This window comes from Boleophthalmus pectinirostris, unplaced genomic scaffold, assembly GCF_026225935.1.
Source record: "Boleophthalmus pectinirostris isolate CB_2022bp ecotype Guang Dong unplaced genomic scaffold, ASM2622593v1 HiC_scaffold_12, whole genome shotgun sequence".
NCBI lineage: Eukaryota > Metazoa > Chordata > Actinopteri > Gobiiformes > Gobiidae > Boleophthalmus > Boleophthalmus pectinirostris.
The window spans coordinates 37325788-37352900 of record NW_026571018.1 but is presented as its reverse complement, the minus strand read 5'-3'; the positions used below and the strand labels follow the sequence as shown (position 1 = coordinate 37352900).

Sequence of the window (27113 nt, the reverse complement as noted above, 5' to 3'; positions counted from 1 at the left end):
GGAGCAGACAGCGACCGCACAGCGAAACACACCCACAGACACACTCGTCACTCCACGCCGACGAGGAACGGAACGGAGGAACGAACCGAAAAAGCGAGCGCGACGTGCCGCTTCTAGACACGACTGAACAACTGAGTCACTGCGAACACGCCGACAATCCGTTGGTCCCAGACACACCCTCCCTACACGCCACAACTGAACAAAGCCCAGAGTCACCGTGAACAAACAAACAAAACCACTCACCCATCACACTGTTGGGTTTCCTTTAAAGTCCCACGCAGTTTATTTGTGAAAAAAGTTCAAAAATAGACCATTTAATGACAGTGTGCCGCATAATCCAGAGCGACTAATAGTGCAGAAAATACGGTAAATATCAGTTTATTTATTTCATTCATCAAGTATAAAAAGACATCAACAGTGTCACAATTATTAATCAGTCGTAAACAGAAATCTTCACTTTTACGCACAACAGCTTAGTTTTCTTATTTGATTTTAAGTATTTTTTAAAATGTCGTCATTGTACTTGATTCTTTTATTTCTTTGTCCAGACTCTTCCATAAGTTTACTTCTTTCACAGTGATGCTTCGCTCCATAACCTTGGTTCTGAATCTGGGTTATTTAAACATGAATGTTCCTTTTAAATTGAAGTGGTTTGTTCTCATCTCAAACAGTCCTTGAATATTTACAGGTCGTACATTGCACTTTGACATAATCCTCCAAGGATGTCATGGATTATAACTATATAACAGACCAAAGTACAATATGTCTTCTCAAACACCAACGTTTTACTCTATATTTATTTATTTATTCTTTTTTTTGTTCTAACCCTTGTTTTCTCCTGCAGCTGGACCTGGTTTAGTCCTGGTTTAGACCTGGTTTAGTCCTGGTTTAGACCTGGTTTAGTCCTGTTTAGTCCTTACCTGTTTAGTCCTGGTTTTAGTCCTGGTTTACCTGGTTTAGTCCTGGTTTAGTCCTGGTTTAGACCTGGTTTAGTCCTGGTTTAGTCCTGGTTTAGACCTGGTTTAGACCTGGTTTAGACCTGGTTTAGACCTGGTTTAGTCCTGGTTTAGACTGGTTTAGACCTGGTTTAGTCCTGGTTTAGTCCTGGTTTAGACCTGGTTTAGTCCTGGTTTAGTCCTGGTTTAGTCCTGGTTTAGACCTGGTTTAGACCTGGTTTAGTCTGGTTTAGTCCTGGTTTAGACCTGGTTTAGTCCTGGTTTAGACCTGGTTTAGTCCTGGTTTAGTCCTGGTTTAGACCTGGTTTAGACTTTGTTTAGACCTGGTTTAGTCCTGGTTAGACCTGGTTTAGACCTGTTTAGTTTAGTCCTGGTTTAGTCCTGGTTTAGTCCTGGTTTAGACCTGGTTTAGACCTGGTTTAGTCCTGGTTTAGACCTGGTTTAGACCTGGTTTAGACCTGGTTTAGTCCTGGTTTAGTCCTGGTTTTAGACCTGGTTTTAGTCCTGGTTTAGTCCTGGTTTAGACCTGGTTTAGACCTGGTTTAGACCTGGTTTAGTCCTGGTTTAGACCTGGTTTAGTCCTGGTTTAGTTCCTGGTTTAGTCCTGGTTTAGACCTGGTTTAGTCCTGGTTTAGTCCTGGTTTAGACCTGGTTTAGACCTGGTTTAGTCCTGGTTTAGACCTGGTTTAGACCTGGTTTAGTCCTGGTTTTAGGCCTGGTTTAGTCCTAGTTCAGTCCTGGTTTAGTCCTGGTTTAGTCCTGGTTTAGTTCCAGCTTAGTCCTGGCTTAGTCCTGGTTTAGTCCTGGTTTAGTCCTGGTTTAGTCCTGGTTTAGTCCTGGTTTTAGTTTAGTTTTAGTTTTAGTTTAGTTTTGGGTTTAGTCCAAAATGTGAAAACAGTAAAATCCCTCTGTGTAATCCATTTATTTCAACAAAGTAACTGTAATCCAATTACCACTCACTGAAACAGTAACTGTAACTGAATACAGTTACTCATCATTTGTACTCTGATTACTCTGGTACATGTAATCTGTTACTCCCGACACTGCTTGTGGGCCACATATGTTCTAACCCTTGTTTTCTCCTGCAGCTGGACCACTGGTACGTGATCCTGAACGGCTCGGTGGAGATCTCGTACTCCGATGGCCGCGTGGAGATTCTGTGTATGGGGAACAGTTTCGGCATCTCTCCGTCTCTGGACAAACAGTTCATGACCGGAGAAGTGCGGACCAAAGGCGACGACTGCCAGGTGAGCCGAGTTTATCAAGCAGGAGGAAGACAACAGGGCAAAATGACAATAATCCTATTACGTATTCAGCCTTAAAGGTTGTATGGAGGGTTTTTTTTTTGTTTCAAACTGTCAGTCAAAGATTAAAATACCATTACAGAGACGCAGCAGCTTTGTAATTATGATGACCAAAAAAAAAAGAATGAAAATCTATCAACTGTGGACGTGTTGAGGCCAGATAAACATCAGCCAATGGAAAACGAGGCTCCCTCATTTTCTATTGGCTGTTAGGTTGTCAATCAAACTCCCTAGTGTAACTGATTCGTCGGAGCGCGGGGATTACGTGGTTTACGCAGCGGTTCTTAGAGGCTTTTTCGAACTGTCGCTTCCTCGCATTTCGCACAAAGTTTGTCGCGACGGCGGACGAGAATCCACGACCGGTTCGCCGCAAAAGAAAGTCCGTTTTTGAGGTCGCTGAAAGAAGAAGAGAAGAGGAAAAGGAGCGAAGCCAAACTGAGGTGATTCTTGGAGATCTCGTCCAGCGATGGCGCGACCGAAGCAGACGAAGGGTCTAAAAACTGACGCGTCGGTCGCTGAATTACTTCTAGACAGGAAACTTCAACAGTAATTCTGAACGCGCACAAGGACTGTCGCTGTATTTCTCTTCCCTTAAAAAAATCCTCTATACAACCTTTAATGTACTGTGACAATGTTCTACACACTTTCTTAAACTGAAAAGTAATAGCATTGTTCTTTAAAGCCACAGTATGTAACCTTTTAGCCAAATAAATAGATAAATAAATAATCTAAATGCACTGAAAAACATAGACAAACATGCATCCTTACTCTGAGTGAGCGTCTTCTCCTGCTTGTTTCCATGGACATGTTGTTCCTTTTTATGATAATGTTACACAGTATGGCATAAAACTTTAATGCTCTCCATGGAGAATGTCCCAGAGTATGATTTTAACTTTCTGTTTCCATGGAATCAGGCAGGTGAAGTGCCACATCCACAAAGTTACTTACTGTACCTTTAATTAGGCCTGGGTATCATGAAGAAGTTTCACGATACGATACACTCCTCGATACACAGTCCACGATACGATACATATCTCGATACAGTGCACTTTCGATATATTTCAAAACGATTCGATACAATTCAATAAAAAATAAAGTCTAAATCATGTCTGTGATACTAAAAGTCTTTGTTAAACCTTTTCTTGTGCAAAGTTCATATGAAACACAAACATTTTAATCAACAAAACAGTGAAAATGTAAAAAAATATACATATATGAATTCTCTTCCTTTAAACAAGCAACAAAGCTGTAGGGCTTTAACAAAATAATTTAGTAAAATATACCAAAAAAATATTTTTGGTGATATATCGATACAGCAGCCCAGTGCACTTTCGATACGATACGATATATTTCAAAAAGATTCGATACGGTTCAGTAAAAAATAATGGCTGAATCATGTCTGTGACACTAAAAGTCTGTTAAACCATTTTCTTGGGCAAAGTTCATATGAAACACAAACATTTTACTCATCAAAACAGTGAAAATGTCAAATGTGTCACATAAACGAGTTTCCTTCCTCTGAACAAGCAACAAAACTGTAGCACTTTAAACAAATAATTCAGTAAAATTTTGTAAAACATACCAAAAAATACTCTAAATACAGTCGCCCATGAGATCGATACTGTATCATCACATTAAACAAAACGATATATAATGATATTTCAATAATTTTGCACACACCTACATTTAATTATTTTTAATTTGAACTTACACAAAGTACTGATTCATCAATGCAGTATTGGTAATGCAAATTGGATATTTACTATTAATTAACAAAACACTCAGTAAAATCACAAGCTGAAGTTGTTTGAATTTTAACCTAGTGTAAATTTTGACTTTATTTGCAAATTAAATGCTGTTTCTCTTTATTTCAAGTTCAAAAAAACACGCTCTGTTCTTATTTCAAATGGAATATGATTTATTTTCCTTGACCAGCCGAAATGAAACTCACATCAGATCTTAATTTAAGCCATTCCAATGTATTTAGTTTATATTTGTAGTGTAATAATTAGGGGACTAAAGGGATTAATGAAGTTTAACTGACTTTAAAGGTTGTATAGAGGATTTTCCAAGGAACGAGAAATCCAGCGACTGTCCTTTTTCAAATGTTGCGCATGCGTGAAACCACCCCCCCTCCCCTACAGCTCCTACGTAGAAACACCTCCTCCCTCCTCCTCCTTACGCCAGAAACAGGTTTGTTTACAGCCGGTGCTGCACATGACTTGTAAACAACTAACTACAGTGTTGGTTAGGCAAGACGGAGAAGTGAGGAGCGGGGCAGAGGAGAGAGGAGCAGGAAAGGGGTGCAGAGAAGGTTGCGCGGAGATTCAGTGCGAATGAACTAGCTACAACACGCAGCAGCAAGTGGACTCTTTCTTTGCCTTGAAAATTACGTTTTCAGACATAGGATATCGCTTTCGTGTCCTGAAAAACGTTTGTGTAGCTCTTGGAAATAAAGTACGTTTTCATAATAAGCAGAAGTTTCCTGTCCAGGAGTAATTTGTGGACCAGTGCGTCAGTCTTTAGACCCTTCGTCTGCTTCAGTTCGCGCCATCGCTGGAATGAATCTTCAAGAATCACCTTAGTTTGGCTTCGCTGCTTTTCCCCTTGTCTTCTTCTTTCAGCGACCTCAAAAACGGACTTTCTTTTGTGGCGAACTGCTCCTGGATTCTTGTCGCCATTGCAACAAACTTTGTGCGAACTGCGAGGAAGATATAGGTCAAAAAAAGCCGCTAAGAACTGTTGCGTTGGTGGAGTAAACAGCGTCTGTGCGTCTTGCGTCTGTGGACTGCGTGACAGTCGTACGTAAACCACGTAACGGCGGCGCAGGCAAGTCAGTTACACTAGAAACGTAGGGAGTTTGATTGACAGCCTGTCAGCTCACAGATAACGAGGCAGTGTCGTTATCTATTGGCAAATGTTTAGCCCCACCACGTCCAGAGTTGATGAATTTTTATTCTCTTTTTTTTGGTCATCATAATTACAAGGCGACTGCATCTCTATAATCTATCACTGACAACTTGAAACAAAAAAAAATCCTCCATACAACCTTTAAATCGACCCGACTGTTTGTCTATAAAGTTGCACAGACACTGAAATGTAAATATATAGTATTAGTACATAGTATATAGTGTTTATTTTTGTCACTTTTTGAAAGCTGTAACCTTCAAACCCCCACGTTTAGACTGATTTTGCCTCAGTAGAATATTCAGCCGTGCATTCTTTGAAACATTAAACCTAAACCATTCTCTATACTAATGCAAATATAGAAGCAAAAGCCCTTAGTTTGCTTGTGAGCTGCTAGTTCCTCCACTTTGCTCAAACAGGAAGTGAGTGCTGTGACTTAAAGAGAGACAAACGCTCACACACGAGTCAGTCAAAGGGACAGGACAAGGCTACGGACCGCTCTTTATTTCAACTGAACGGCTAAAATGGCTCGATTATCTTTAAAAAAAACAGGATATCTACATGGATTCAAAAGAGTCGCGTTCAAAACTTGGATTTGAGTAGTTTCGACTCGTTCAGATTTAGTCAGATAAATCTTATTTGACTTTTAATTCATTTGAACATGCATTGTTTTCTGCCAGTGCGGTAAGACTGTTTTTGTTCTTAATTTAATTGCTTATACCTGTCAAAAATCATGTTAAAACCTGTTAAAATGTGTTCAAATCAAGATAATCTAGTCTAAATTAGTCCAAGCTACTCAAATGGGATGGAAATTGGCGTCATGTAACATATCTAGATTATTTTAGCCGACAGATGCAGATTAAAATAGAGACTTTTGCGAGTACTTTGACGTCTCTTTCCACTCACAACTGAACCGATTTGGCCAGTAACTTATAACTTACATTTGCTATGTTTAAACACGGTCCACCCGGCGTGACGTTTAGCCTTTTCTGATTGGATTTCAACACCTTTCCCTTTAGTTTTAGCCTTTATTTATTTATTTGTGTACCAATATTTCTCCAAAAAATAGGAAAGAGAGTTGGTACCAAAACTAGATACTCATTTAAGCTGAAAAAATCGCTTGAAGAAAACAAAATTAGACATTTCGTGATTAGTTTTTTGAATCGTCTTGAACGCACGAGCGAATTTAAGAAAGCTGCGATTGGTCTGTGCTCAAAATTTCATTCCGTGGTCTAAAAATTTGCTCTTTTAAATCATCATTGTGGTAGCTTTTTTTTTTTTTTTTTTCTTTAGCATCAAAATCACGTTTAAAAGTTTTACTACCACAACTAAAACTTGAAGTGAAAAAGGAAAACGCAAGAAAACAAAGCATTAATAAAAAATAAGTCTAAAAATGGACAGAAATTAACTTAAAAGAATGCAATTTTCAACGAGAAACAGTTATCTAAAAACAGAAGATTTTTAGTCGTAGTTGGGGGTGATCAAAGTCCATATCGAGCGTCAAGACCACAGGTGTCAAACATAAGGCCCGGGGGCCAGATCCGGCCCTCCAAGACCTTTAATCTGGCCCTCGGCTGATTTTCTACTAAAATATTTTAATTATATTTTTTATTAAAATCTTGTTAATTTTCTGTGGTGTTTATCACAGCAGCGTCTCCAGCGTCTCTGTACGTGGCCCCTCCCACCAGAGCAGCACAAATGAAGACTTGTCTCTTTCCAAACGCTCTTAAAGGACGATCGTTTTGACTGTTGACCGTGACACCCTCATCAGAAAAATGTCCAAAATGAGAAAAGTGAAGCCGAGTGCAGGATTTTATAAGAAAAATTTACTTATTCCTATTTATACAAGTTCATGTTAAAACTTTGTGTTGAAATTGCATTTTTCTTAAAGTTTCAGGTTGTTCATAATATTATAATATTTTGTAAAAGAAAGAGTTCATCAGTTAAAAAAGATTTCTGTAATAGATTTGTGTTTCTCTGCACAAATATTTGAACTTATTGTTATTTTTGGGGTTTATATGACATGAGTTTTCTGATCCGGCCCCTTTGGGATCAAAGTCTTTGGATACGGCCCCCGGACCAAAATGAGTTTGACACCCCTGGTCAAGACTTTTCGCAAAAATGACAAAACCAGCTCAGATTTAGCAGATATTCCGTTCGCTCAGATGCCCTTCCTCGGCCGTAGCCACGCCTCCTCCCCCCTCCCCTTACCCGACTGCCCCCTGTTCGTCCGGGGCAGCCTGCTCTTGTACCGTAAGCTGACCGCCTGCCCTCACTTGTTTCTGGGGCAGTTCGTGTGCGTGGCCCAGGAGGACTACTGGAGGATCCTCAACCATGTGGAGAAGAACACGCACAAGGTGGAGGAGGAGGGCGAGATCGTCATGGTGAAGGAGCACCGCGAGCTGGACCGGAGCGGGACCAGGAAGGGCCACATCGTCATCAAGGTGAGAGCAACACTGACGCCTGCTTTTAAAGCCTCATATTTTTTACCCCACATTTATTTTTTCTTGGTTTTATTGTTAAAAATCTATCTCGGAAAAACACGTGTCCGTACTTGACTCTCCACAGACCTGACTCGTACCTCGTTTAATTTTTTTTATTTATTTATTTCATAAAGCATAAAAAGACATCGACAGTGTCACAACATTATTTTTTTTTTTTCTGTAATTTTCTTTAAACTAGATCTAAACCAGGTCTAAACTAGATCGACTAAAACTAAAACCAGGTCTAAACAGATAAAACTAGACTAACTATTAAACCAGGTCTAAACTAGATCTACTAAACATTATCTAAACTAGATCTAAACCAGGACTAAACCAGGTCTAAACTACTCTAAACCAGGTCTAACTAAACCAGACTCTAAATAGACTAAACCAGACTAAACCAGGATCTAAACAACTAGATCTAAACCAGGACTAAACCAGTCTAAACTAGATCTAAACCAGACTAAACAGACAACTGACTAAACCAGGTCTAAACAGACTAAACCAGGTCTACTAAACCAGTCTAAACTAGATCTAAACCCAGACTAAACCAGTCTAAACTAGATCTAAACCAGGACTAAAAACTAAACAGGACTAAAACCAGGTCTAAACTAGACTAAACCAGGACTAAAACCAGGTCTAAACTAGATCTAAACAGACTAAACTAGATCTAAACCAGACTAAACCAGTCTAAACTAGATCTAAAACTAAACCAGGATCTAAACCAGGACTACTAAACCAGTCTAACTAAACCAGGACTAAAGGACTAAACCAGTCTAAACTAGATCTAAAACCAGGTCTAAACTAGATCTAAACCAGGACTAAAACCAGACTAGACTAACCAGGAAACCAGGACTAAAACCAGGTCTAAACTAGATCTAAACCAGGTCTAAACTAGATCTAAACCAGGACTAAACCAGGACTAAAACCAGGTCTAAACTAGATCTAAACCAGACTAAAACCAGGTCTAAACTAGATCTAAACCAGGACTAAAAACTAAACCAGGACTAAACCAGGACTAAAACCAGGTCTAAACTAGATCTAAACCAGGACTAAACCAGGACTAAACCAGGACTAAAACCAGGTCTAAACCAGGACAAAACCAGGACTAAAACAGGATTTAACAGGACTAAATCTTCTTTCAATAATATTTTTAATACGGTTAAGTTTCCTCGTTTTTGTTTCTCTACAGCAAATCAAGTAATCCAAAGTATTCAGATTACATTACTCACTTTAAGTAATTTAATGGATTCTGTTACAAACTACATTTTGTGGTGTGTAATCTGTAATCTGTAGGAGAATGGTTTTAAAGCCCGGCTGCGGAATATTTTAACCGGCATTTATTTTTTCTTGGTTTTATTGTTAAAAATCTATCTCGGAAAAACACGTGTCCGTACTTGACTCTCCACAGACCTGACTCGTACCTCGTTTAATGAAGACGCTGCTGCTTTTGTGTAAAAAGCACATGACAGTTTTTTTTTTTTTTCTGTATTTCTTTTTATTATGACTTAGTTTGGTGGTGTAGTTGCTGTGGAAGATATTTATCAGTTTTACAGGAAGTAAGACTGAGTTGTACAACAAAATACATCTACCTGTGTCTTTTACATAGAAAAATTCAGCTAAAAATCAGGACAGTTTACATACTTAATGTTTGGTGGGATGTGCCCGTAACACCTCCTAGTGAGAGCGTTTACATGCACATCAATAACCCGGTTATGATCGGGTTTTTTGAGTATCCCGGTTTCTTGATGGTGCATGTAAACGCAGTAACCCGGTTTCAGTATCCCGGTTATTAGAAACCGTGTTACTGTAGCTGGTTTATTCCGATAGTAACCAGGATACTTGTGGCATGTAAACGCAGTATCCCGGTTACTGCAACATAAAGTTGAGTCGCATGCGTCCAAAAGACACTTTCCAGCCTTTCACCACAACAGTAGTGACATAAATAAATTGACCAACATAAATAAAGTGACCAAACGAGTGAAATGACTGTAAAATTAAGAGCTGCGCTAAACCTGCACACGTACGACCTGCACTCGTGTGACGCTGAAAAGCTAAAACATGAACTATCTCCTATACAACACACACACAGAACACACTCACCATCATTAGCGCCTCTTCTGTCACAGAAATAACACACATAATCCACAGAGTCGTGTCATTTAGTCCAAAAAAGAAACTGATCGCATCAGCGGCACAAGGAGCGAGTTGTTTTTATCGCCGCTAACAGTTTATGCTAATTAGCCTACGGTCTTAAGTTTCATTTCTGTAAAACGTAAACAAATGTGATCAGAGCTGAATGATCTGATCAAACGGGCTGATGTGTCTATAGTGTTTATGGTTTATATGTTGTAAAGTTGAGTTTATTTATGCAGAAGATTTTAATGAAGAATCTGCACAGTGGATTGTGGGAGATCTCGTAGCTCCTTAGCTTCTTATGCTAAAGGAGCTCACGGTTTGTATTTTTCCTGGTTTATGAAATTGATTTAAGTTAATTTTTGCGCCTGCGCATTTGTAAGATTATGTCAAGAAACCGGGATACTCCATTTGATCATGTACACGCTGATATGAGTGTCCCTGTTTCTCAGTGCTCATGTAAACACAGTAACACGAATACTGACATAACAGGGATATGGCTAATAACCGGGTTATTGATGTGCATGTAAACACACTCAGTGATGAGTCCAGGAGGTGTCCAGAACAAATGTCCTCTCCTCAGCTGCTCTAATCCAAGCTCCTTCTGTATGACTGAGCTCCTCACCCTGTCTCTGTCACAGTTCTGCCTTTTTGTTTACATTTTTCCCCAGTCCAGTTCCATTTCTGAGTCTGTTCCGGTCCTCCTTTTGCCACCTCCCTCCTTTCCCTACAGCTGCCCCTCATTCTGTAATCAGCCCAGGCCCAGTCTATATATTCTCCCTCTTCTCCCTCAGTCTTTGCCAGATTGTCAACCTGTTAAGACAGACATTCAAGCTCCTGAAAACCTGAAATTTGAAAACCCGAAATCTGTAAACCCTGTGTTCCCTGAATCTGATCTGTTTGTGACGTCCGCAATTCTGAGTTTCCCTGTTTGTTGTCCCTGTTCCTGAGTTTCCTCCCAGTGTGTTTTTTTACTAGTGTTTTCCCAGTCTTGGAAGATATTTTCGTTCACATTTAGTATCATATATTCCTCTGTTATATTTTCAGTCTGAGTTGTCATTATAAACATTTCCTGTTATAGGACACTTTCAGTTATTTAAATAAGACTTTGTTTTGCCTGAGTACCTGTGTTGCATTTGAGTCCAATTTACCGCCGTGATAATCTCTACGGGAGCACCCACCTGCAGGGAAACTCATTTTGACCCCTTGTATCCACCATCTTATCCTTTGGGGCGTTACCCAAAGCTCATGACCACAGAGAGGTATCGCCATTTAGTTTTATTAGTCTGATCTTACATTTACATTTTTCTACATTTCTACATTTCGTGTAATTTAGGAAATATTTGGCCATTGGTTTAGTTAAATTATGACTGGTATTTAACAATTATAGAATTACTTCTATGTAAACTGAACAGATTCAAACATTCTTTTGTGCCACTAGCTGTTAAACTGCTAAACTCAGATAATGCAGTTAAAAAATAATTATAAAAGGCTTAGGGATTGTGCAATCAAAACTGCACATAGGTGTAGGGAATGTGCCATTAAAGCTACACATAGGCTTAAGGAATGTGCAATAATTAAATCTGCACATAGGCTTAAGGAATGTGCAATAAATAAATCTGCACATAGGCTAAGGGAATGTGCAATCAAAACTGCACATAGGCTTAGGGAATGTGCAATAATTATAACTAAAACTGCACATAGGCTTAGGGAATGTGCAATAATTAAATCTGCACATAGGCTAAGGGAATGTGCAATAATTATAACTAAAACTGCACATAGGCTTAGGGAATGTGCAATAATTATAACAAACTGCACATAGGCTTAGGGAATGTGCAATCAAAACTGCACATAGGCTTAGGGAATGTGCAATCAAAACTGCACATAGGCTTAGGGAATGTGCAATAATTAAATAAACTGCACATAGGCTTAGGGAATGTGCAATAATTATAACTAAAACTGCACATAGGCTTAGGGAATGTGCAATAATTATAACTAAAAACTGCACATAGGCTTAGGGAATGTGCAATCAAACTGCACATAGGCTTAGGAATGTGCAATAATTATAACTAAAACTGCACATAGGCTTAGGGAATGTGCAATAATTATAACTAAAACTGCACATAGGCTTAGGGAATGTGCAATCAAAACTGCACATAGGCTTAGGGAATGTGCAATAATTATAACTAAAACTGCACATAGGCTTAGGGAATGTGCAATAATTAATAGAACAGAAGAATGCAAGGGTTTGCCTGTTAAGGATAATTTAAAGGTCCTGTTGGTGCATCACTCGTGGTCATACTCGGTCTCATATTTACTTAGTTTTATGGTGTTTGTTTATGTGCTGCTTTGTGTTGTGTAGACCAGGCATGTCCAAACTATGGCCCGGGGGCCAAATGTGGCCCTCGAACTAATTTTTCTTGGCCCTCAGGCTTCCAGGTGATTTGGCCCAAATAACCTTGCATCAATTAAAAATGAACTTTTTACAGCAAGTTTTTTGAAAATCTACTTCGATAAAGCCAATATTAAAGATTTAATGTGTGGTTTCGGGGATTTTAGAGTGAATAAGGACTGACGGCTCATTCCAAAGTGTTAAACATGCACATATTTTAATTATTCACTGTACTGAGCTCCAGTCTCCGGCCCTCGATCGGCCCTCTGCTTCATCTGTGTTTAGAAATGTGGCCCTTGATGAAAAAAGTTTGGACACCCCTGGTCTAGACCAAGTCGGTTGGACATTCAACTTTCTCGGACATCCATTTTTTCCTCAACTGTTGCAATGAAATAGCCTGATTGATCAGCCGGTTTCACATTGTTTCACTTCGTACAAACCATCTGACCTCGCAGTGTTAGAATTCATTTGCAAGACGGTTGGCAGGTACTTTTTATCATTTAACCAATCACTGCTAATTGGTCGTGACGTCTGTAATGCAGCGCTAACTGGCATATGAAGCTTTTCCCAAATCCCGTAGGAAGAAGGACAATAACGTCTTTCCCCTTGATAAAATTCACCAAACATTCTCTTTAGTCCGACTTTAAATCCTCGATCTCGGGAATCGTTGACAACACTGAATATACGGCTCTTCTCTGATTGGCTGGTGCCCGAACTCGCAGTTCTGGGGTTTTTGCGAACCGTCCATTGTATTTTGATTCCTGACCTAGTCTCTGGAGAGAAATTAATTTGAGCGGAGGCACTAGGTGGCGCCAGTCTGGCTAATAATGGAACGTACTTACAACTGATGTCGGGAGAACTGACTGGGGTGGATCTACTACCGACATTCAATAGATTCAATGATTTACTCTAATGTTTAATGTGTAAGAACATGTCATTTGTTTTTATGTTGTAGTTAATTAGATATTTAGGAATGAAGTGTAAAGTGTTACTTACTTTGATAATCCACTGCAGAAATGACATTGTCAGTGTTTAGTTGGCAGTGTTGGGGAGTAACAGATTACATGTACCAGACTTACGTAATCAGAGTACAAATGATGAGTAACTGTATTCAGTTACAGTTACTGTTTCAGTGAGTGGTAATTGGATTACAGTTACTTTGTTGAAATAAATGGATTACACAGAGGGATTTGCCTGTTTTCACATTTTGGACTATATCCCTTTTTTTCTTTTTTTTCTTTTTTTTCCCGTAATTCCACTCATTGCCGGACACTAAACCAGGTCTAAAACCAGGACTAAACCAGGACTAAACCAGGACTAAACCAGGACTAAACCAGGACTAAACCAGGTCTAAACCAGGTCTAAACCAGTACTAAAACCAGGACTAAACCAGGACTAAACCAGGACTAAACCAGGTCTAAACCAGGTCTAAACCAGTTCTAAAACCAGGACTAAACCAGGACTAAAACCAGGACTAAAACCAGGACTAAACCAGTACTAAACAGGACTAAAACCAGGACTAAACAGGACTAAACCAGGTCTAAAACCAGGACTAAACCAGGACTAAACCAGTACTAAAACCAGGACTAAACCAGGACTAAAACCAGGACTAACATCAGGACTAAACCAGGTCTAAACCAGGACTAAACCAGGACTAAAAAAGGACTAAAACCAGGACTAAACCAGGACTAAACCAATACTAAAACCAGGACTAAACCAGGACTAAACCAGTACTAAAACCAGGATTAAACCAGGACTAAAACCAGGACTAACATCAGGACTAAACCAGGTCTAAACCAGGACTAAACCAGGACTAAACAAGGACTAAAACCAGGACTAAACCAGGACTAAAATCAGGACTAAACCAGGTCTAAACCAGGACTAAACCAGGTCTAAACTAGGACTAAACCAGGACTAAAACAGGACTTAACAGGACTTAACAGGACTAAACCAGATCTAAACCAGGTCTAAGCCATGTCTAAACTAGGACTAAACCAGGTCTAAACCAGGACTAAACCAGGACTAAAACAGGACTTAACAGGACTAAATCCTGCTGCGTGGACGTGTCTCCTCTTCTTCTATCAATAATATTTTTAATACGGTTAAGTTTCCTCGTTTTTGCTTCTCTACAGCAAATCAAGTAATCCAAAGTATTCAGATTACATTACTCACTTTAAGTAATTTAATGGATTCCGTTACAAACTACATTTTGGTGTGTGTAATCTGTAATCTGTAGGGGATTACATTTGAAAAGTCACCTTCCCAACACGGCCCGTCGGCTCCTCTCGTCTGGAGCTGATCGTCGAGCGCGAAGGATCGGCTCCGTTCGCATTTGTGGCGTTTTGTTTCTCGTTCGCTCCATCACATCCGAAGGCCGTTGCCTCTCGGCGGAGGAGCTGCGTATCGATCACATAATGGGCCTGAACAATTCTCTTTGACTTCAGCCCGGAAAAGAAAAGTCAATCGAACAGAGCTGTACGTTCCGCTTTTGTATTTTCACGCTGCAGAAATATCTATCCACGGGACTTTCAAACGTCTGCCGGATTTGTTTTTTTTTTTAAAGACGCGCTGCACAACTTTTCTGGTGGAAAGTCTGCAACTGGCTCGTCTCCATGGAGATGTTATTGCTTTGTAATTTTCCACAGTACGACATAGGGCTAAATCATTATCACTTTTATTTTGAAATCACGATTATTTTTTTAGTTACACGATGCTTTTATTCAGCGATTCTCTCTCAAAAAAAACCACTTTGTTATTGACAGTGTTGGGAAGGTGACTTTTAAAATGTAATCCCCTACAGATTACAGATTACATACACCAAAATGTAGTTTGTAACAGAATCCATTAATTTACTTAAAGTGAGTAATGTAATCTGAATACTTTGGATTACTTGATTTGTTGTAGAGAAGCAAAGACGAGGAAAACATAACATAAGATGTTTTGTCTGATAAAAGAAAATGAAAAGTCCAGACTTTACTGAACCAAATTAAAAATATTATTGATAGAAGAAGAGACATGGTCCACACAGCAGGATTTAGTCCTGTTAAATCCTGTTTTAGTCCTGTTTTAGTCCTGGGTTTAGTTCTGGTTTAGTCCTGGTTTTAGTTCTGGTTTAGTCCTGGTTTAGATCTGGTTTAGTCCTGGTTTAGACCTAGTTTAGTCCTGGTTTTAGTCCTGGTTTAGATCTAGTGGATGAGTGGAATTACCGGAAAAAAAAAAAAAAAACTAAACTAAACTAGGACTAAAACCAGAACTTAAACCAGGACTAAACCCAGAATAAAACCAGACCTAAACCCAGGACTAAACCAGGTCTAAACCATCACTAAACCAGGACTAAACCCAGACTAAACTAGGACTAAAACCAGAACGAAAACCAGGACTAAACCAGGTCTAAACCATCACTAAACCAGGACTAAACTAGGACTAAAACCAGAACGAAAACCAGGACTAAACCCAGGACTAAACTAAGACCAAACTAATACAGTTTAACACCTGACAGTAGGTTGGACATAATTTAAGACAGCAGTGATTTCATATAAAAATCATTTCTTTATCAATAATATTTTTAATCTGGTCAAGTAAAGACTGAACAAACATGAACTTTCAGGATGTGGTCGCTTCATTCATGTCGTTTTAAAAAGCACGACAATATCAAGTAATCCAAAGTATTCAGATTACATTACTCACTTTAAGTAATTTAATGGATTATGTTACAAACTACATTTTGAGGTATGTAATCTGTAATCTGTAATCTGTTCCCAACACTGACTATTTGTACATGTTTCTTTTTTGTAGTGCAGTGTTCAACAAAAAATTGACTGTATTTGTCGTTTCAGTTCCTTATTCAATAAATCGTTTCCGCTTAAATAAAGGGAAAAAAAAAAAACTCTTGCTTTTTCAGAATGAGCAATGACACGTGAGGAAATCGACCAGTATTTTCCAGAACAACCTGCACCGTACTGACATAACAATATTAGACTTTGTTGCTCGTTGTTTTATCATAAACTAAAAGTCAAAAATAAAATTTACACTCCACAATTTGACCGAGATTAAATTATTCACATCAGAATCATTTGTGTCACTGTTGTCTTAAAAAATCTACGGGAAACTGGAAATGTTTGACTTTACCATTTTTCAGGAACTGGGCCCACAAACCTGCCATATAAATCTGTTAAATAAATAAATAAATAAATAAATAAATACATTTTCCAGTGACGACAACAACGTCTTTTAGGATTAAATCTTGGTCCCACTTCACATTAGTTTATTTACACCGACAGAGAAGAAGTTTTTGTTCCGTGTTTGATGTTTTCTGTATTTTGTGGAGTGTGTGTCGTGCTCAGTGTTGGGAGTAACAGAGTACAAATGATGAGTAACTGTATTCAGTTACAGTTACTGTGTCAGTGAGTGGTAATTGGATTACAGTTACTTTGTAACTGTAATATTATTTTTCTGTTTTCACATTTAGGCTGTATCCTTTTTTTTTTTTTTTTTTTTCCTGGCAATTCCACTCATTGCCGGATACTAAACCAGGTCCATACCAGGTCTAAACCAAGTCTAAAACCAGGTCTAAAACCAGGTCCAAACCAGGTCTAAAGCAGGTCTAAAACCAGGTCCAAACCAGGTCTAAACCAGGTCTAAAACCAAGTCTAAAAACCAGGACTAAAACCAGGTCTAAAACCAGGTTAAACCAGGTCTAAACCAGGTCTAAAACCAGGTCTAAACCAGGTCTAAAACCAGGACTAAACCAGGTCCAAACAGTCTAAAACCAGGTCTAAACCAGGTCCAAACCAGGTCTAAACCAGGTCTAAAACCAGGTCCAAACCAGGTCTAAACCAGGTCTAAACCAAGTCTAAAACCAGGACTAAACCAGGTCTAAAGCAGGTCTAAAACCAGGTCTAAACCAGGTCTAAAACCAGGCAGGTAAACCAGGTCAAACCAGGTCTAAAACCAGGTCCAAACCAGGTCTAAACCAGGTCTAAAACCAGGTCTAAACCAGGAAAGCAGTCTAAAACCAAGTCTAAAACCAGGACTAAACCAGGTCTAAAACCAGGTCTAAACCAGGTCTAAACCAGGTCTAAACCAGTTAAACCAGGTTAAACCAGGTAAACCAGGTCTAAACCAGTCTAAAAAAGTCTAAAAACCAGGACTAAACCAGGTAAACCAGGTCTAAACCAGGTCTAAACCAGTAAACCAAGTCTAAAAAAACCAGGTCTAAACCAGGTCTAAACCAGGTCTAAACCAGGTCTAAACCAGGTAAACCACTAAACCAGGTCTAAAACCAGGTCCAAACCAGGTCTAAAACCAAGTCTAAAACCAGATCTAAACCAGGTTTAAACCAGGTCCAAACCAGGTCTAAAACCAGGTAAACCAGGTCTAAACCAGGTCTAAACCAGGTCTAAACCAGGACTATAACAGGATTTAACAGGACTAATCCTGCCGTGTGGACGTGTCTCTTCTTCTATCAATAATATTTTTAATACGGTTCAGTAAAGTCTGGACTTTTTTATTGTCTTAAGTGAAGATTTCCTCGTCTTTGCTTCTCTACAGCAAATCGAGTAATCCAAAGTATTCAGATTACATTACTCACTTTAAATGACTTAATGGATTCCGTTACAAACTACATTTTGGGGTGTGTAATCTGTAATCTGTAGGGGATTACATTTTAAAAGTCACCTTCCCAACACTGACTGTACTAACCTGAGCTGTGACGTCATTGTTATCGACAGTCGGCGCGGCTCGATGTGGATGATGTCCTTGTCAGCTTTATGATGAACGGGTTCTTAATGTATTCAGACGTGATGTTTTTACAGTGCGCCTCTGTCACATGACCTTATGGATCACGTCTGTCCTTGTGTGGTCTGTGCGTTTCTCAGGTTCACACTAAAATCATGTCGTTTGGAGCTAATACTGATGTCACATAGGCTGCGTTCAGACTGAGGCCTGAAGTGACCCAAATCAGATTTTTTGGCTTCTGTGTTCCTGTATCTGATCTTTTAATGACCACACAGATCTGATTTTATCAAATGTGACCCAGGACACATGGGCTACGTTCAGACTGCAGGGCTTAACGCTCAATTCCGATTTTTTTTTTGTGAAATCCGATGTTTTTTCGAGGTCGTTCACATTTCCAATTAAATGTGACTTGTATGTGACTCCAGTGTGAACATTAAACGGCCCGAAAGTGTCCCACATGTGACACTGGAGACACGACGACGTCAACCGCAGCGAGCGTCTCTGTGTTTACAGAAGTTGTCCAAACATGGACGCAGCATCGAGCACCTGGAGATTTTAAAGTTCCTCTCGTACCGGAGCCAGAACATGAACAACTTACTTGTTTTAAGGAGGAGATTGAGAAGGAGAAGGACGAGGTTTTTGGTCGTGGTGTTTTGTGGGACAGCGGCAGCGACGTCCGTTGAAAGGAACGTGTGGATGTGGAGACGGAGCCAAGAGTGGTGAGTGGAGATGTGCTTCACTTCAGTGACACGGAGTTCATTAACAATTTTCGCCTACTTCAGCGCAGAATAGTGACGTTTGTGTCTTGTTGATAACGTGTAGGTGGATGAATGCACTTTGGCCGTTCACACTGAAGTCACATGTCAAAAGATCAGATATGTATCAGTTTCAGGAGCACATATCCAAGTGTCCTGGGTCACATTTGAAAAAAATCAGATCTGTGTCGTTCAGACTGACATTAAAAGATCAGATACAGGAACATAGAAGCCAAAAAATCTGATTTGGGTCACTTCAGGCTGCAGTCTGAACACAGTCTTGGATATGTGCTCCTGAAACTGATACATATCTGATCTTTTGACATGTGACTTCAGTCTGAACGGCCAAAGTGCATTCATCCACCTACACGTTATCAACAAGACACAAACGTCACTATTCTGCGCTGAAGTAGGCGAAAATTGTTAATGAACTCCGTGTCACTGAAGTGAAGCACATCTCCACTCACCACTCTTGGCTCCGTCTCCACATCCACACGTTCCTTTCAACGGACTGCCGCTGTCCACAAAACACCACGACCAAAAACCTCGTCCTTCTTCTGTCGATGACGAGGCCCCGCCCCCCTCCCCCCGTACGCTGTCCTGGTTTTGACAAACACAAATCTGGTCACACTAACCTGTATTCACCTGAGTCATGTCTTTTAATCCGACAGAAGTTGAACCACATCAGCGACACAAGAGCTGGAGTTTTATCTTCACTTAGTTTATGCAATTAGTGATGTAGTTTTAAGTTTTGTTTCTGTGAGATTTGAACAAAACTGAATTAAACACATTATAATGTCAAACGGGCTGATGTGGCTCTAGAGTCGTTACTGTTTATATGTCGTAAAGTTGAATTTATTTATGCAGATTAGTGCAGATAGTAATAATAATGATGATCATTTTAATATAAAAACGTTAATGATTAATCGATAATCGATCGTTAATTCTTCCGACGATCGATTAAGAAAATTTCATCGAATGCCCATCCCTAGTCTTCACTGTTTCGTCCTCTAAAGTCCCTGTGCCGATATGATGCAAACTTTGATACGCAGACCACAGAGTGTGTGTCTAAACTATTGCATAAACCAGTTTCCTTCCTTTAAACAAGCAGCAAAATAGTATCACTGTCAAAGAAAAAAATTGTGAAATATACAAAAATACCTTCGATTGATACAGTGGCCCATAATATTGATATTGTGTCATTAATTTAAACAATACAGTGAATCGATATTTTGATATTTTTGCACATCCCTGTTCATTGCAATGTCTGCAAAATAAAGTCTATGGTGTAGTCCTGGTGTAGTCCTGGTTTAGTCCTGGTGTAGTCCTGGTGTAGTCCTGTAGTCCTGGTAGTCCTGGTTTAGTCCTGGCGTAGTCGTGGTCTAGTCCTGGTGTAGTCCTGGTGTAGTCGTGGTTTAGTCCTGGTCTAGTCCTGGTGTAGTCGTGGTTTAGTCCTGCCGTAGTCCTGGTATAGTCGTGGCATAGTCCTGGTGGTTAGTCCTGGTGTAGTCCTGGTGTAGTCCTGGTCTAGTCCTGGTGTAGTCGTGGTTTAGTCCTGGTCTAGTCCTGGTGTAGTCCGTGTTTAGTCCTGTAGTCCTGTAGTTTAGTCCGTGTAGTCCGTAGTCCTGGTGTAGTCCTGGTTTAGTCCTGGTGTAGTCCTGTAGTCTGGTTTAGTCCTGGGTCTGGTGTAGTCCTGGTAGTCCTGGTAGTCCTGGTCTAGTCCTGGTGCTAGTCCTGGTGTAGTCCTGGTTTAGTCCTGGTTAGTCGTGGTTTAGTCCTAGTCCTGGTAGTCCTGGTTTAGTCCTGGTTGGTATAGTCCGTAGTCCTGGTGTAGTCCTGTAGTCCTGTAGTCCTGTAGTCTAGTCCTGGTGTAGTCCTGGTGTAGTCCTGGTAGTGTTAGTCCTGGTTTAGTCCTGGTGTTAGTCCTGGTGTAGTCCTGGTGTTAGTCCTGTAGTCCTGGTTAGTGTAGTCCTGTGTAGTCCTGGTCTAGTCCTGGTGTAGTCCTGGTTGTAGTCCTGGTAGTCTAGTCCTGTAGTCCGTGTTTAGTCCTGGTGTAGTCCTGGTGTAGTCCTGGTTAGTCCTGGTGTATAGTCCTGGCGTAGTCCTGGTCCTAGTCCTGGTTTAGTCCTGGTGTAGTCCTGGTTATAGTCCTAGTCCTAGTCCTGGTGTAGTCCGTGGTTTAGTCCTGGTCTAGTCCTGGTGTAGTCCTGGTTTAGTCCTGGTGTAGTCCTGGTTTAGTCCTGGTCTAGTCCTGGTGTAGTCGTGGTTTAGTCCTGGTTGAGTTTTAGGATCAAGTCTTTAGTCCAGGTCTGGTCTTAGTCTCAGTTTGGTCCTGGTATAGTTTTGTGGAACATCTTACATCAACATTCAAGTTATATTTGTCTTTTTCTCCCCGTGTCTGAGAGGATGAGTTTATAAAAGCTTTTCACAACTTTCAGAGCCCAGAGCAGAGTTTTGTCAGGTCTCTAAAGCTAAACTAGCATGCTAATGTGTTCTTCCTGATAATCGGACAGTATATCGTGCTATAATAAGATGCAGACCTCACACAGTGGACATATTTTGACCTCAAGAGCTGTTTATATATACAGTGTACATCTGCACTGAGCCAACACATGCTGCTCAACTCCGAGGGCAGAATCAGGTTCAGGACCTTTCCGTCTGTGTTGGTGTTTGCCCCTGACCTGTGCTGCCCCCTGCTGTTCACAGGGCACTCCGGAGCGTCTCATCATGCACTTGGTGGAGGAGCCGTCGGTGGTGGACCCCACGTACATCGAGGACTTCCTGCTGACCTACAGGACCTTCCTGTCCAGCCCCATGGAGGTGGGCTCCAGGCTGCTGCAGTGGTTCCAGGTTCACACGCTCAGGGACACGGTCAGTAAGAAAATCACCGTCCGCCTCCTAAATGTTTCACGAGTGTTCAGTCGTCCACACATGCACCAGGTTATCATCCATGTTAGAATGTTTCCTCATCACAAACACACCTGGAGTTGTGTTTGTTTCATTCACATGTTTAACACACAAACCTGCACATTTAGTTCTTCTCTCAAACAGTGTTCCACCTTGTGATGTCATCATGTGGTAATTCAGGAAGTGCTCCACTCTGTTTTCAGATTCAGATTCAGAAAACTTTATTGATCCCATAAGGTACAGGTGTCAAACATAAGGCCCGGGGGCCAGATCCGGCCCCCCAAGACCTTTAATGTGGCCCTTGGGTGATTTTCTACTAAAATATTATAATTATATTTTCTATTAAAAAATCTTGGTAATTTTCTGTGGTGTTTATCACAGCAGCGTCTCCAGCGTCTCTGTACGTGGCCCCTCCCACCAGAGCAGCACAAATGAAGACTTGTCTCTTTCCAAACGCTCTTAAAGGACGATCGTTTTGACTGTTGACCGTGACACCCTCATCAGAAAAATGTCCAACATGAGAAAAGTGGAGCCGAGTGCAGGATTTTACAACAAAAAATTGACTTATTCCTGTTTGCATACAAGTTCATGTTAAAACATTGTGTTGAAATTGTATTTTTCTTAAAGTTTCAGATTGTTCATAATATTATAATATTATAATAAGAAAGAGTTCATCAATTAAAAAAGATTTCTGTAAACCCTGTAGATTTGTGTTTCTCTGCACAAATATTTGAACTTATTGTTATTTTTGGGGTTTATATGACATGAGTTTTCTGATCCGGACACTTTGGGATCAAAGTCGGTTGGATACGACCCCCGGAACAAAATGAGTTTGACACCCCTGACATAAGGCAAATTAACAGCAGCATCTCTGAGCAAAAACAAACACAAACAAACACAAAGTGAGTCAGTCCATCGTCGTCCACCAGTGGAACTCAAAATAAAAAACAAATTGCAGTTTAAAACTTTCATAAAACTGTACCCTTAGAATTTAACAATTTAATAGCACAGGGCACAAAAGAATTAGAAAATCGGTTGGTTTTCCGTATTGGAGCATAAAACCGACGCCCATCAGGCTGAGCCACGAGACACTTGGCTTTGCTCAGCACCTGCTCCTCCCACAAAGAACTCAGGCCCTCAGTTTGATCCCTGTGATTTTTGAGCAGGTTTTAACAATATTTTGAAGTTTGTTTTTATCCTTCACAGACAAGGATTCAAACCGGCAAATAAAAGAAAAGACTTTCAATAAAAGAACAATAAAAATTGTTAAGAATCATTTTGTTCACATTAACGTTTTTAAAGTCCATACACCTTCACTAGAATCATTTGGATGATTCCAGCCCTAGAATTGCCCAACTCTACTAAAGTAAAGGTAAAAGGAGCTGTTCACTTGAAAATTATTGCTTCATGACATCACAAGGTGGAACAGAACATTTTGAGCTGTGGAGATGTAGACAAATAATAATAATAATAATAGTGTTACTCTAATGTGTGAATGAAACAAAACACAACTCCAGGTCTGTTTTTGAGGAGCTAACAACATTCTAACAGGGCTTAAAACTCCCAAGAGTCATATTTTTTATAATGTAAAACCTTTAAATATTCTAACCAAACACACGGCCTCAGAGACGTGTTGACATGACGTGAAATCGATGCAGAAACAGCTCGCTCAGCACTCGTTCAGTCTGACCCTCTGTCTTTCATAACTGCATTAATCTGGCATTAGTCTGAGTCTGTCAATACTCTGTATGGACATGTCAGCCAGCGCTCGGACCACTGCACAGCAATGCATCATGGGTACGAACGACCAGCCGTCCCGACTATAGACTCAAACTTAACTGATGTGTTTTATCCTCTGCTTGGGTAAGGGAGCCCAGATGGGACACAAATCAGTCACACAGAGGACACAGATTTAAACTGTCACTGTTTTATTATGTGCTTTTACAATAGATCCAGGAGCAGTAAAGATGTTTAAAGCGCATGTTTAAAGGTTGTATGGAGGATTTTTTTTTGTTTCAAACTGTCAGTGAAAGATTAAAATACCATTACAGAGACGCAGCAGCTTTGTAATTATGATGACCAAAAAAAAAAAGAACGAAAATCTATCAACTGTGGACGTGTTGAGGCCAGATAAACATCAGCCAATAGAAAACGAGGCTCCCTCATTTTCTATTGGCTGGTTTTAGTCCTGGTTTAGCCCAAAATGTGAAAACTGAAAATTACTGCCCTTGTTAATCCATTTACTTCGAAACCGAACTAGATCTAAACCAGGACTGAAAAACCAGAACTAAACCAGAACTAAACCAGGACTAAACCAGAACTAAACCAGAACTAAACCAACTAAAACCAGACTAAACCAAACTAAACCAGGACTAAAACCAGACTAAAACCAGAACTAAACCAGCGACTAACTAAACCAGAACTAAACCAGAACTAAACCAGGACTAAAACCAGGAACTAAAACCAGGACTAAAACCAGGACTAAACCAGGACTAAAAACAGGACTAAACTAGAACTAAAAAACCAGGACTAAACCAGAACTAAACCAGAACTAAACCAGAACTAAACCAGACTAAACCAGGACTAAAACCAGAAACTAAACCAGAACTAAACCAGAACTAAAACCAGGACTAAAACCAGAACTAAACCAGAGACTAAACCAGAACTAAACCAGAACTAAACCAGAACTAAACCAGGACTAAAAACCAGAACTAAACCAGGACTAAACCAGACTAAACCAGGACTAAAACCAGGACTAAACCAGAACTAAACCAGGACTAAAACCAGAACTAAACCAGAACTAATCTAGAACTAAACTTGAACTAAAACCAGGACTAAAACCAGGACTAAAACCAGGACTAAACCAGGACTAAAACCAGGACTAAACCAGGACTAAACAATATGACACTAACAGTAGGTGGACATAATTTCACGCAGCCGTGATCTCATGTAGAAAACATTTCTGTATCAATAATATTTTTAATCTGGTTAAGGAAAGTTTGGTCTTTTTATTTTCTTTTAGCAGATAAAACAAAACGTCTCATGTGAAGATCCTTTGTTTCTCTACAGTAAAACAAAAGTCTGTTCATGGAGACTTGGGCTCAACAGACAATTTGAAGAGAACAAAAATGAATTATCAGGATGTGGTTGTTACATTCATGTTGTTTTAAAAAAGCACGACAATATCAAGTAATCCAAAGTATTCAGATTACATTACTCACTTTAAGTAATTTAATGGATTCTGTTACAAACTACATTCTGGGGTGTGTAATCTGTAATCTGTAGGGGATTACATTTAAAAGTCACCTTCCCAACACTGACTATAACGTGACTTAAACCCCACACGAGTCAGTTTTATGTCATATTTTTCTATATTATTGTAGTTTTATGATCCTCTTTATGTAACCAGGAAAATACCATAAAGATCCTGAAAACTTTGGTGCACAGAGATGATCACTGTGCCTTTGAACACTTCTTTCTTAATAAAATACAAAACAACAATTGGATTACAGTTACTTTGTTGAAATAAATGGATTACACAGAGGGATTTTCCTGTTTTCACATTTTGGGCTAAATCCCTTTTTTAATTTTTTTTTTTTTTTTTTTTTTGTAATTCCACTTATTGCCGGACACTAAACCAGGACTGAATACAGGTCTAAACTAGATCTAAACCAGGTCTAAATCAGGGCTAAAACCAGGTCTAAACCAGGACTAAAACCAGGTCTAAACTAGATCTAAACCAGGTCTAAATCAGGACTAAAACCAGGTCTAAACAAGATCTAAACAAGGTCTAAACCAGGACTAAAACCAGGTCTAAACAAGATCTAAACCAGGTGTAAACCAGGACTAAACCAGGACTCAAACCAGGTCTAAACCAGGACTAAACCAGGACTCAAACCAGGTCTAAACCACATCTAAACCAGGGCTAAAACCAGGTCTAAATCAGGACTAAACCAGGACTCAAACCAGGTCTAAACCAGGACTAAACCAGGACTCAAACCAGGTCTAAACCAGGACTAAACCAGGACTCAAACCAGGTCTAAATCAGGACTAAACCAGGACTAAAACCATGTCTAAACCAGGACTAAACCAAGACTAAAACCAGGACTAAACCAGGTCTAAACCAGGTCTAAACTAGATCTAAAACAGGACTAAACCAGGTTTTAACAGGACTAAACCATGCAGCGTGGACCTCTTCCTTCTTCTTCTATCAATAATATTTTTAATTTGGTTCAGTAAAGTCTGGGCTTTTTATTTTCTTTTATCAGACAAAACATCTTATGTTGAAAGATTTCCTCGTCTTTGCTTCTCTACAGTAAATCAAGTAATCCAAAGTATTCAGATTACATTACTCACTTTAAGTAATTTAATGGATTACGTTACAAACTACATTTTGGGGTGTGTAATCTGTAATCTGTAGGGGATTACATTTTAAAAGTCACCTTCCCAACACTGACTATATTTGATTTGAACAGTTTACGTCGTATTTCGGGGCTTCAGACTAAATCTCTCTTCTCTTGTGGGTTGAATTCAGGACAGTGATTGTTCTTCTTTTGGGGTTTTCAGATGAACTGCTGGTCAGAGGTTTTCTGTGGCAGAGGCCAATTATTTCTGCTCCTGCTGTTTCCTCTGTATTTCCTCTTTATCTCCTCTTTCTTTCCTCTTTATTTCAGCGTCTTATCTTTGCTGCTGTGTGTTTATGACTCTGTAAAACTTTTGGGGGCTACAGTGTCGGAGGGGCAGGTTTTTTTCCAGATAAGACGCCGCACTGCTTCTCGCCTGGAAAGAAAGTTTGTTTATTTATTGTGAACCACTTTTTTGCAATAATAAAAGTGAATATTGGTTGACAATCTTTTCCACAGTTTCAGTCGTTTAAATACGCTGCGTAAGGGAGCTGACTGATTCTATTTTCGGTTTTATTTTTTGTTTTTTTTATTGGGTTTGTTTGTTGTCCTGATTTTTACTTTCTGGTTCATTTCAGAACATGTTTGTAGAAGTCTAAACTACAAGGTTTGCAAGTTTAGAGCGAGATAAAGCAGAGAGGGAGGGACATTTTATTGATCCTGAGAGAAATTTAAGTTTTGAAGTTTAAATTTAAGTGTCCATATGACCAAACATATGACTTGACCTATAGAGGCTTTGCACCGTCATGTGACCCTAGAGCAACAGTACCGACGCCGCCATGACACCAGGCAACACTATGTCATTGACTTCAGCAGCATCGGAGAAACATGGGCAGGTTTTGTTGTGTATTTGGTTGTTCTAGACCACAGGTGTCAAACATAAGGCCCGGGGGCCAGATCCGGCCCTCCAAGACCTTTAATCTGGCCCTCGGTTGATTTTCTTCTAAAATATTTTAATTATATTTTCTATTAAAATATTGGTAATTTTCTGCGTTGCTTGGCGTAGCAGCGTCTCCAGTGTCTCTGTACGTGGCCCCTCCCACCAGAGCAGCACAAATGAAGACTTGTCTCTTTCCAAACGCTCTTAAAGGACGATCGTTTTGACTGTTGACCGTGACACCCTCATCAGAAAAA

General features: G+C 39.8%; 1 protein-coding gene across 6 annotated transcripts in view; it reads left to right on the top strand.

The window, feature by feature from the left end:
* The window catches only part of LOC110169267 (rap guanine nucleotide exchange factor 6-like), a 413544-nt gene that overhangs the window by 274205 nt on the left and 112226 nt on the right, over positions 1-27113 (top strand). For all 6 annotated transcript variants that reach the window (XM_055148415.1, XM_055148414.1, XM_055148418.1 and 3 more), the window contains 3 exons: positions 2045-2203; positions 7459-7611; positions 21376-21540. In XM_055148415.1, coding sequence (XP_055004390.1) covers positions 2045-2203; positions 7459-7611; positions 21376-21540 — 477 coding nt within the window. The remainder of the gene's footprint in view (positions 1-2044; positions 2204-7458; positions 7612-21375; positions 21541-27113) is intronic.